The 11,261-nt window shown below is 39.1% G+C and overlaps 1 protein-coding gene across 2 annotated transcripts; it reads right to left on the bottom strand.

The window, feature by feature from the left end:
• Positions 1-233: 233 nt before the first annotated feature.
• LOC131791687 (solute carrier family 12 member 2) lies at positions 234-10,253 on the bottom strand. Of its 2 annotated transcripts, XM_059109053.2 has the most exons (9): positions 10,124-10,253; positions 9,947-10,036; positions 8,984-9,374; positions 6,677-6,974; positions 5,568-6,286; positions 5,291-5,449; positions 4,281-4,613; positions 3,705-3,996; positions 234-2,902 (listed from the first exon to the last, which is right to left on the bottom strand). In XM_059109053.2, the coding sequence occupies exons 3-9, from the start codon at positions 9,308-9,310 to the stop codon at positions 1,839-1,841; spliced, it is 3,192 nt and encodes a 1,063-aa protein (XP_058965036.2). In that variant the 5' UTR covers positions 9,311-9,374; positions 9,947-10,036; positions 10,124-10,253; the 3' UTR covers positions 234-1,838. The 2 variants fall into 2 exon arrangements, with proteins under 2 accessions (XP_058965036.2, XP_066029402.1); XM_066173305.1 differs by lacking the exons at positions 9,947-10,036; positions 10,124-10,253 and having other exon boundaries at positions 8,984-9,463.
• Between the last annotated feature and the right edge of the window lie 1,008 nt (positions 10,254-11,261).

Raw genomic sequence — 11,261 nt, 5'->3', positions numbered from 1 at the left:
CGTTTTTCGCTGCGGGAAAGTATTTAGCCTTGCACAACGTGAACCGGGGGAAGGAGGGTTCTGCAAGTAGTGTAGCTCTAAAATCTTCCGGCGTTCGGAGAAACGAGCGTCCTGCAGCGCTATTAATAATGAGGGCGTGCCCGCAGGATATAGGGTAAGGTCTGACTGATCGATATAACGAGGCTGTTGTTAGTAAAAGAAGGCATAATAAACACTCGTTTTAAAGGTGAAAGTTCTCTATCAAACTGAACACATTTATTCGTGTATAAACGTTAACGTCGAATATTCAGGAAAAACTGGAAAAAAATTACAATTTGTTATGAAAATTCAATAAAGTGAACTAGAATTACCACCGTGATAACCATTTCAAAGTTTACAAAGGCTAATTCACGGCAGGTGCATTATTAATCCTTAAGAGCATAACTTCATCATTTGTAATCCTTGTTGATTTTCATCTTAAACCTACAATGCTCTAGTTTGGTTTACTCTCATCATTTTGGTGTTGGTCTACCTTCAAATATCGTTGCTTAAATCTTTCGTTCCAATCAACAGCAGTTTACTTGGACCCTCCCCCCCCCCCCGAAAAAAATAGACAATTCAAAATATGACGTAATATTCTGGTCTGAATCGCTCCAAAGTTCTATCAACAGGGTTTACCCAACAACGAATTTACTGCAGCAACCTCAACACAACAGTTGAGACAAAACGTTGACAATTTTTTTTCTGTTTACCAGGTTTTCGGTCAATCAGGTGAAACTAAAACATTTTAATTCCAAAAACTATGGAGTCCGTGACTAACTCGGCTTTGGGAAAGTCGCGCTTCAACGTGAAAAACAAACGAAAAAATTTTGACAACTCTTACTCCGCCTGACTTAAATAATTTGCATATAATCCCCCTTCTGTGCACGTTAAATGCTCACAAATTTTTGTTTCCCTTAAATAACAAATCACCTCGCGATTTGGTAGTTTAAAGATTACCCATCTTTACCAAAAATCGACATTGCCTTTTCAAAAGTATATACCTGAAATCGATTTAGAAGTAATTAAACAATTATTCAGACCATTATTCTCGTATTCTTTCGCAATCTTTTAAATGCCACTTGCGGTAATAAATATTAAAAAATATCAATTTCCAGATAATCCGCACGATTTTCATTCGAAATTCAAAACAATTCGGTGGTGGTAGTGATTTTTCCTAAAATGCAGTATAAAATCGTATCCAAAGACTTGAAGAAAAACTCCGATAAACTGGTAATATCGTACCAGTTTCACAAAAATTACTTTCAAAGTTCTCCATGTGCGTAAGGCACAGTAAAATTATTTCCACTTGATGATAATATTAATCGTTTCAAATTGGCAAAATACAATTACTTCATAGCTAGGTGAGTTCAGTTCTGCCCCGCAGAACGTCATGTTCCAATATTCATTTAAAACTGTGCTGTATGGTTATGTATTTAATGAGTCTCAGATCACTCTTAGCAAATGGATGAAAAATTCAACTTTAACTATTTTTTTCACCGATCTCTATAAAATCATAGTGTCAGCTCTTTGTAAATTGTGCCATCTACTTAAGTACCTTCCTTAAAAAACGGATGGAGAATTCCTACTCAGAAGTTGTGCACAGTTCCCTTGCCTCGATAAGACGCTTCATTGTAAAACGTACAAGAGTATTGCTGCATTTTCAAAATAGAAAATGAGGAAGTTGGGAAAAATTTCAAAAGGTAGTTCGCTCTCGTTTGGGCAATTACAATAACAAGGGTCTAATGTACATCCCCCCATAGAAGCTAACTTTCTAGTTTTTAGACAAACATCTTACTACTGTAAACTAAAGGCATAAGCTAACTGTAAAAGGTCAACACATTCTGTTGGTTTCCTCGGACCATCAACACTGGGGGTGAAGCCGCTGACAACACCTCGAGCCAACTCATGTATAAGAGAGGTGACGTCATCTCTATTTTAGGCACCGGCAAAGTGAGAACAATCAATTTGGCGTCTTTGGAGTGCAAACGGATCAATTCCCCGAGGCGAATGTTGCGCATAGTTTTACGGTCTTTCTCCAGAGCTGTCACGTCTGGAAATTCTTCCTTCACAGGTAATTTCATGAAATTTTGGATACTCAAGGTGGAAGGCTGCGCGTTCATACCCTCTACCTCCACGACGCTGGTGAAGTCGATTCGAAATCGCTTTAGCAAGGTCGCCATTCTGAGCTCGTTGCTCTTGAGCGCATGCGTAGAGGCAGGCGTGAAGATCCTCAGCTTGCAGTCTTTCCAATAACGATGAATTGAGAGCAGGTAAGGTATAAGAATTGTCAACCCACCATCATCGAAGAGCCACCACACATCAATGGTCCCCTTAGGCTTCTCTTTAAAAGCAACTTCCTGCGTTATTTCTTCCGGTTTGGCTGGCTCCACAGGGTCAGTCAGTTTGGTCGTCTCGTCGACTTTATCATCCGGCTCATTATCTTCTTCGCTCATCGTTTTGCTAACGGTCACTTTAAACTTTCCTTTGTTAACGACATATGAACTCTCTTCTTCGGCTTTCTTGGCGGGATCTTCCTTCTCTGGCGAGCTGGGCTTTTCAGCAGGTGCTTCGAGCGTGTCACTTACATGCAGTTCAGGTAGAATGTCTCCTACTTCTTCTTCAGCAAGCCAATCTTCCTCCGCGTGGGTAGCCAACTCTTTCAAGTCGAGCTCGCCTCTGAAACGTAGGATCGATACGGCGAAGTTCAGCTCAAAAGCATCGTGCACGACATTGACGTATTCTTTCACCTCTTCCCTTCCCTGCTCTGTTTTGCATAGTTTTTTCCAGTCTCGCTTGAAACCGAGGATCACCGTGTTGGGTTTCATCTTTCCCAGGCCTACAGTTTGTAACATGACGCGGACGCCTTCTCGGAAACTGGGTGCTAGAGAAAGATTGGATATGAATATTTTAAGATTTAAAATTACAGGTATCTGCAAAAAACCTTAAAACTCAAAAAGCAGTTTTGATCAGTAATGTGAAATTCTCGCCTCGTAATCAGTAATTTCAATAAATACTTAGGGATCGCACTACCCACGCCCTCAGAATGAGGGCATGAGTACAAGCGTTTCTTCGCCTGCAAGTGTGTTTAATCCTTTACAACCTAACATCAGTATGAATATTCTCCATACTGTTCCCCACATGTTTCCTAGGGTGCTGGCGAGGAGAATTTGTTTAGAAATAAAGAGCTTCCTTAGTTGGTGATCATTTCCTTTATTCTAGTGACCCTAATGTGTAATTTGGAGAAATTGGATGCTGGTCACCCTCAGGGGTTACAGGGTTAAGGCCTTGAGCAAAGCGAGCCGGAGAGAGGTCTGCAAGGGATCTGGAACTTATAATCATTATCAGAGCCAGTTCCCTTGCCGACCTTTCACTGGCTAGTGGTTACTCAAGCTCTCAAGCTTTCTTACGGGCAAAGAAACGCTCGCACTGAAGCGCAAACTTTGATGGCCTGCTCGCCTCCAGGTTAAGATCACACCTTTGCGGCATTTGCGCAATTATTATACTAAGATGTTCTATCCACAGTCATTTAATAATAAATATACCGAAAAACTGAAACAAACTCAAGGCTAATTCTCGTCAGCACCTTCTCATATTTTCTTTTGTTATGGTTGGTCTCGCTGGTTACTATGGTTTTGCAATACTCGATCGGAATGTAATCTACGCTGAGTTTCAAGTCAGTTTACCTGTACATATGGTATGGAATGCTCTTATTTTGGACTGTTTCAACCACGCATCTTCGTAACCGGAGACAGAACCAAACGGGCCGAGTTTAACTTGACCACAAACCATTAAGCCTCTGTTACGTGTGATATGCGACACCAGGTGAACCAGATCTGGACGGGACGAGGGAGAACCAGTCAAAACCAGGCACTGGGGACGAAAGTTCTTCACGTGATCTTCAACAGTGTTGAGACGGTAAGTGAAACGTAGTGCCCGGGTGTAAGTATACGCCTGCGCAGACGAACCCCAGTTGACCTGAAAAGGATTTGAAAATTAATATTGCAGTTTTGAACGACGGCACTCGAAATGTCTTTTTTAAAGACTATTTTTCTATGCTGAAAAAATAATTTCCTTTCGCTCTTGTAATCTTTGTATTCCACAGAATCTTTCCTCTTCGCCAAGGGACGTTTCTGGTTTTAGTATTTAGTAGTTAATGTTTGCGACAGTTCCAAAGTTTCACGGAATAACCCTTTCTTTACATGAGCCTTATGTATTACAATTATTATTAATTAATCAATCATAGAAGGACTGCTACCAACCTCGGGTTTTTTGTAATCCACATATTTGTACAGGGCAATGATGATCACAATGGTCACCAGAGCGGCCCACCAATTGATGAGGAACATGATCACTATACACACCATAGCCCCTACCAAGGACACCCACATGTTATAGTACTTAAAAGATGGTCTCCACCCGGGGGACTTGCCAAGCGATGCTGCAAACACTGCATAATTGATTAGTGCATAGGACATGAGAAAGAAGTTGGAGATAACTGGAGCAATGACATTCAATTCTCCAATTGCAATAAAGGCACCGGCAATAAGGAATGTGAAGATATATCCTCTACGAGGCTCATCTCCAGGCCCAACCTGTTGAGAGGAAATTTAAAGTATAACCACAATCAAAGACTGTTTGTTATTCTTTACTACGTTCTGTGATTGGTTCAGAAACTTGTGCCATCCTCCATTTATTTTTCTTTCTTCAACAATCAGATTCAAAACAACAAATCAACCAATTTCCAATAGGTCACCCGAATTTTTTCACAGCTTGGACAGTTTGTACATTTTAAATTTCATTTCTCACCAGTCCCTTGGGAGACAAGTATTGAACTTTGCCCCGATTGGCTGTTGTGGTTACATTGGTTTTGTTTTTAGACACGGGATCTGATTCCTTTCAGGAGGATTAACCCTTTGCACTGTAACATCAGTATGCATATTCTCCATACTGTTCTCTAAACATTTCCTAAGCTGCTGACAAGGAGAATTTGTTTAACAATCAAGACCTTTTTAGTTAGTGATCATTTCCTATATTCTCTTGATCTAAATGTGTGATTCAGGGGTGATATTGTGAGGAGAACTAAAATGCTGGTCACTCCTAAGGATCAAAGGTTTAAAAGTACTCCTATTTACTTCATGTAATGCAAAAAAGAGAAAAAAAAAAAACCTATTTGTAGTATCCACCCACAAAGCCCTTAAGATGTGAGAAATAGAACTAGACCCACAATTCCAAACTCTACAACATACATGTATCAAAATAATCTTCTCACCCCTACACCAAAGTAATGGATCCCAGGGAAGATGTTGTCCTTACAAAGAGCTTGGAATGTTTTTGGTGCACCAACTAAGCTGGCCAGTGCTGAAGAAAGAGTTGCTGCAAAGATGCCCCCAGTAACTATTGGTCCCCAAGCTGAAATCTTTTCCATCACCTGCAAAAAAGAGTACTTTATAATCAGAGGTTTAATATCCATGTACAAACATCTCAGTGTGAGCCAGTTACCACCCAAAAGACACTGATTTTCACATCTTCATACTTGTTTTTCATACCTGGAAATCATTCATTAATCCATAAGGACAGCTGAAGTCAGCTGAACAATGCTGACCAGGAGCATCTGTAGCATTCAATGTCTGGTTTACAACTGCTAGCACCACGCCCGATGCATCTCGTAACACACATGCAGCAGCCAACCAGTCAAGAAGGACATAAATAATTGTGCTGATCAATATTGCCCACAACGTTCCCTTGGGGATAGCTTTCTGCGCATCTTTGAGATCACCAGAGATGTTAACTCCAGCTAAGATACCAGTAGCTGCTGGGAAAAACACAGCAAATACAGAGAAGAAGTTTTCACCCTCACGGTATGCCGGCCCAAAGTTTGTCTTAAACAGGTTTAAGTCCAATCCAACAAATCCTTTTGCACGAGATGTTTCATTTTGTGGCCCAATGAAAACGCCAATTATGACATCAACAATTGAGACAAGAAGGATGCAAAGGAGAAACATCTGAGTGCGCACAACCCACTCTAAGCCGACAAGGGTGACACACAGAAGCAGAATAACTGTGCCAATGCCAACAATACGAATGATGTTCAGTTCCCCAATCAACTCCACATCGCCACCATTCTCTTTAATTATATCCTTAATGGTTTCAGCAAAACCAACAACATACAAAGCAACAGCTACAGCATTTGCCACAGAGAAGATCAATCCTATGGAGCCACCAAACTCTGGGCCAAGACTGCGTGATATCAAGTAGTATGCACCACCTGTTTATGAGAGCAAAAAGCACAGTTAAGAAAGTTCTTTCATTGGTAGTTTATAAGATGCACCCCAAGTTTTGAGCAGACTTTGATCAAACACGCATATTTTCTCATAAAAAATGGTGTGCCTTATAAGTGAATAAATACTGTAATCAGTATCTCACCAGTCAAACACCATCATTGTTTCATTTATTTTTGTGGATCAAAGGCAGGATATAAATGCTCTAACAATCAAATCATAAAACACACTCTATAATAAAGTACCTAATAAATGACACTTCAAGACTCTTCACAAACGCTGTGAGATTTAGAGATCAGATAAAAAGACCTAGGATTTTACAAAGTACCATTCAGCACTCATTCATTCATGTTTCAAGTACATGTAACTAAACTCACCTCCTTTCACTTCACCATTGGTGCACACAGCCGACATGGATAAGGTGGTTAACATTGTCACTATGGCAGATAACACAATGATGACAGTTGACCAAGCGATTCCAGCCTGACCTGCCACCCATGAGAGTCGCAAGTATAACATAACACCCCAGATGTTGAGAAGACATCGTAACATGACACCTTTCAGCCATCCAAACTTGGGGGCAACCTTCACCTTTTGGTCTTTCTTGATTTGGATGGCTATTTCGTTATTACCAACATCCCCATTTTCAACATCATCCACACCTTGAAGTTCGTCCTACAAAGATGGCCAAAGAATGACCTCAAATTAGATAACAAACATAAAAATAAAGTCACAACTAGTAGATAATAAAATTTGACTGACACAATGGCTAGAGAACTGAAATTAGGATTCAAAAGGACCTGCACATCGAGAAGTATTGACAGAGTAAGATAGGGTCTTTTATGCTCAGGTACAGTGTAGGCAGTGGTTTTGCATCAGGAAAAAGAAACAAATTATTTCATTTTAATGGGAATTTTTTGGTATTTAGTATATAGGTATATGTACAGGTGCAAACAGCTCAAGGTAATGCTTGGTACATGGTATTAGACTTTTTATAATCTTAAGGTATATTTGTATCTCATGGGCAAAAAAATTGGGTAACTCAGTACCCTACTAACACTCTGTAGTTGTGCTAATAAATCCATGTCTGGGTCCTGATCAGCCTCATAGTGCTGGGTCATGAGCAAAACACTTAAACCTCAGAATGCCTGATTCTTTACCCAGCAGGATTAAAGGGTAAAAACAGAATGCATCAAACTCTGATGAAATAATGAAAGGGGGTTGTGTGTAGAGGGGGGGGGGAAAGGGAAGAGGGACTGGAGGTAAATAACAATAGACCAGTATCCCATCTAAAGGGAGGGGAAGCATTACTGTTGGTCAGCTTCATTTATACACTGGCCATTACACAAATAATCCTTGTAAGAGACTTAATAGTGACAGAACAAGTGTTATTCCTTTTTTTTCACAAGAGATTAAGCTTTGCCTTTAACAAGTTGAAAGGGATTAGTGTCAAACAGATTACACCAAATGAAAGGCTGCATGTGTGCCAAAAGAGGATCAAGCTTGTAATAATATCACATTAAAAAACAGGACAACACAGTCATAACAAGTGAAAACAGATCATAAATAAAAGAGACTGTATTTTCTTCAGATGTAAATACTGTGGAGGGAAATGAATTGATTCTCAATAACATCAAAGATCGGTAGCACTTCTGATTTATCACCGAAGGTCTAATAAACACAATTATGACTGTTGCCCATTCATGCATTTCTTTAACACAAAGAGTTACGATAGTTGTTAGCAGAAAAATTGGTCTCTCTCTTCTGAGTTGTATTCGAATACAGTAGACTGCTGTTTAATTAATTTTTTTCTGTTTAAGCGGAAACGTTTGACATCAATTTAATTGCATTGTGTGGAAGAGCATTTATGATCAGGGTCAAATAAGGACTTATTGCCTATACAATACAATCAATGTCCATAATACAATCATTTCCAAATTTTTGTTCAAATATTGAAGATGTACAAAAATAGCATAAAAGAATTGTCAAAAGATATGACCCTTACTGAGAAGATTTTTATCGCTAGAAAGATCGAGAACCAGTTTTATAAACACGCTTCTTATTATTTCAAAGATTACCTATTAAGACTTTTTAACACTCGCCCGACTTAAAAAAACAAAAAAATTCATACGCTTTTATACAGACTTCAAGACGCAATCAGAAATGTTTTTCTTTCGATCTTCTGTCTCTCGATGCAATATTTTACGAAACCAAAGAATTCAAACGCTGAATGAAGCAAGTTTCGTAACAGTTGATGAATGTTTAATATCCTATATCATGAATAAACGATAAAAGTGATATAGCTACACTGCAGCCACAAAAATATCGCACACAACGATATTGATCTTGACAACGCATGAATGAGTGAGTATGAACAACTTCATTTCAGCACCCTAATTATAATTGGGAAGTTATCCAAGTACTCCGAAATTTGAATAAAAAATTAGAACAAATGTAGGCCATATCTTGTATCAGTTTTTTTCTGCCCTGAAGAAAACAACGCGACAAATAGAAAATGCATTTTTAAACAGAAACTTAACGTTCGTAATTTTAACACACCAACCGCACCGAAGCATTGTGCATGTCGGTGGAAAAATTCCTAAAGTTTCCGCTCCAGCAAAATACAAATTATTGCTAGATTGGCGGTGAAATAAAACAGAGGAAATGGGCTAGATGTAAATTACCTGTTGCTCGTGGTCTTCCTCGAAACCTTTCCTCAATTCTTTAAGTGTTGGCCGCGACTTCTTCGCTGTATTCGATTGCGAGTTGTCATTTCGATAGAACACAGTCATAGGAACAGCATCGTGAGTCGCGTAGCCGATTGTATTGGCGTCATCAAGAGAAGAGAGAGGTCGGTCTGGCGTCTCCGAATCAGGAAAAGTCATCCTTGGGCTCGGATCTCTTCCTTCGTCCGCGATTTCTTCAGGAAGATCTAACTTAACTTGGTTAACATTGAACCTCAAAGAAGGAGCATCGCTCGATGTTTCGGACGACACCGGTTGTTCCTCCATCGGATTTTCGTAGCCCTCGACTTAGTCTCTTCCTACAGCGATTTCCACAGCTAAATCTCCCTCGCTAAAATAAAAACATGGGTAAAACACAACATCTTGAGACCAGCCGGTTTCTTTAAAGATTGCACCAAAACACGACTCGTGAAGCATGAATAAATCTGTAGGGAGGAGAGGGTAGGGAAATTGGATCATGTGACGTACCACGTACTCCAACTTAGGTTTCTAACACTATACTCATTAAAATGCATGTATCCTGTTTGATCGGCGATATATGCTTACATACCAAGTTAAAAAAAACATGACGTAAAAACTGGTCGATCGACACAACGAAGAATTTAATAATCTCGTTTTAACCATGACCATTGGCACCTATGAAAGATAAATTTGGAAGTGACATCTTTTTATCATAACATTTATCGCTTATTCTGCTCTTACTCACAGGACACCCACGTGAGGGATATCGTCATATATCTGCTGAAGTGTTTGCTTCTGAGCTGGAACAAATAGTTTTCCATCTCCCCCGATCAACAGTTCCATTACTTTAGAAACCACAAAATATTTGTAGGTAAACGTCTCTTTTCAAAAACCTATTGAGTGGGAAACAGATCCAGTTCTTAAAAATAAAGTTTCACTCACCTCTATGGACTTAGACCCAACCAACTGCCAAATCACTGACGATGCCGCACGATGCACGAGGCAGCCGCAGTGAGCTTGATTTTGTTCGATCTACATGGTCATGAACAAAATATTGGCCACAGTTCCATTGTTACTAAGACATTGATAATGATTTTGGTTTGTTAAGTGGACCCTTACCTCACCATATATGTAATGACCCTCAGTATTACGTATTGCGCTTACTGAACCAATACATGCGAAATTGCGGCTGTTTAAGTTTATGTGTTCAAAACGCACAAGCTTAAAGGATGATTCAAAACATTTCCAAAGGGATTTAAATTCGTATGCGTTCAAGATTACTTCCCACAATTGTTTGCAAGATTTTGCGGGTTGTAAAATGTGGCTTGAGAGATGGTTTATCAAGTCGCGTGGGCGTGTAAATCACGTGATCGATTTTACGGCTTAAAAGCCTACTTGAAGTAGTGATAAGAGGTTGAACACAATTATTTAAGTATTGGAATCATTCATGAACAACGCTAACTGAACTTTTTCTGGGATAGGGTCATAATTAGGTCCATCTTGGGCTATAGATGCTCAGAGAGTTAAAAAATAACTGAGAGGAGTATCGAGGAACTGTATTAGTTCGTATGAATATTCTATTGAGCTGTCAGTCACGCAATTTGATTTTAAACGGATTTGATGGTTTATTTTCTCTCAAGTACGGGTTTAAAAAGAGTTACGGAATTTTCAACAAGAAAAATGTAAAAGAGTTATGTAGTATTGATCACATTAATTAGCTCTTAATCAATGCGAAAATTTGAAAAAAATGTTTTGCGACTTGTGATTGAAAAAATACAAATCATCAGAAACATTTAAAAGGTAAACTTGTTTATGTTTTTCTTTTTGTTTGACGAAGTATGTATTATTTTCAACAACTATTGGTGTTCGGGTTACTCAATCTAAATTTCCAGAACTTTTGAAATTAATTTTAACTTTTTTATATTGTATTTGGTGGGATCATACTCATTTTATCGGGGTGAAATATCGAACGAGGCCATTCAGGCGCCTTGTTATAAACAAGAAGGACCAATGCACGTCTGAAGCTATATTGAGTCCATTTCTTAGGAGTTCAGAGTCCAAAAATAATTGAAACCGGGAATTAACATCGACAACTTCGACGATAAAAATGCGGTGTCTGTAAATGGATTTAAGCCTAATCACGCGATCTAAAAATGCGCTATTAACATTTCAATCCATCAGAAAGTCGCCAAAGATTAAGAGCGTCTAATTGAATAGGGTTGTGTAAGTACATCCATTTGCTGGCTTAAGCGTTTTA

Source organism: Pocillopora verrucosa, chromosome 10 (assembly GCF_036669915.1).
Source record: "Pocillopora verrucosa isolate sample1 chromosome 10, ASM3666991v2, whole genome shotgun sequence".
Classification (NCBI taxonomy): Eukaryota; Metazoa; Cnidaria; class Anthozoa; order Scleractinia; family Pocilloporidae; genus Pocillopora; species Pocillopora verrucosa.
Note: the sequence above shows the minus strand (reverse complement) of the source record. Positions and strands in the feature narration are given on the sequence as shown.

What these genes read in the sequence shown, in the direction of transcription:
- LOC131791687 (XM_059109053.2), bottom strand. Translation starts at nt 9,310, where the DNA reads ATGGAGGAACAACCGGTGTCGTCCGAAACATCGAGCGATGCTCCTTCT. An exon ending in GATTAATGAATGATTTCCAG is followed by an intron (nt 5,450 to 5,567) that starts GTATGAAAAACA and finishes TCTTTTTTGCAG; the next exon opens with GTGATGGAAAAGATTTCAGC. An exon ending in TGGATTACAAAAAACCCGAG is followed by an intron (nt 3,997 to 4,280) that starts GTTGGTAGCAGT and finishes AATCCTTTTCAG; the next exon opens with GTCAACTGGGGTTCGTCTGC.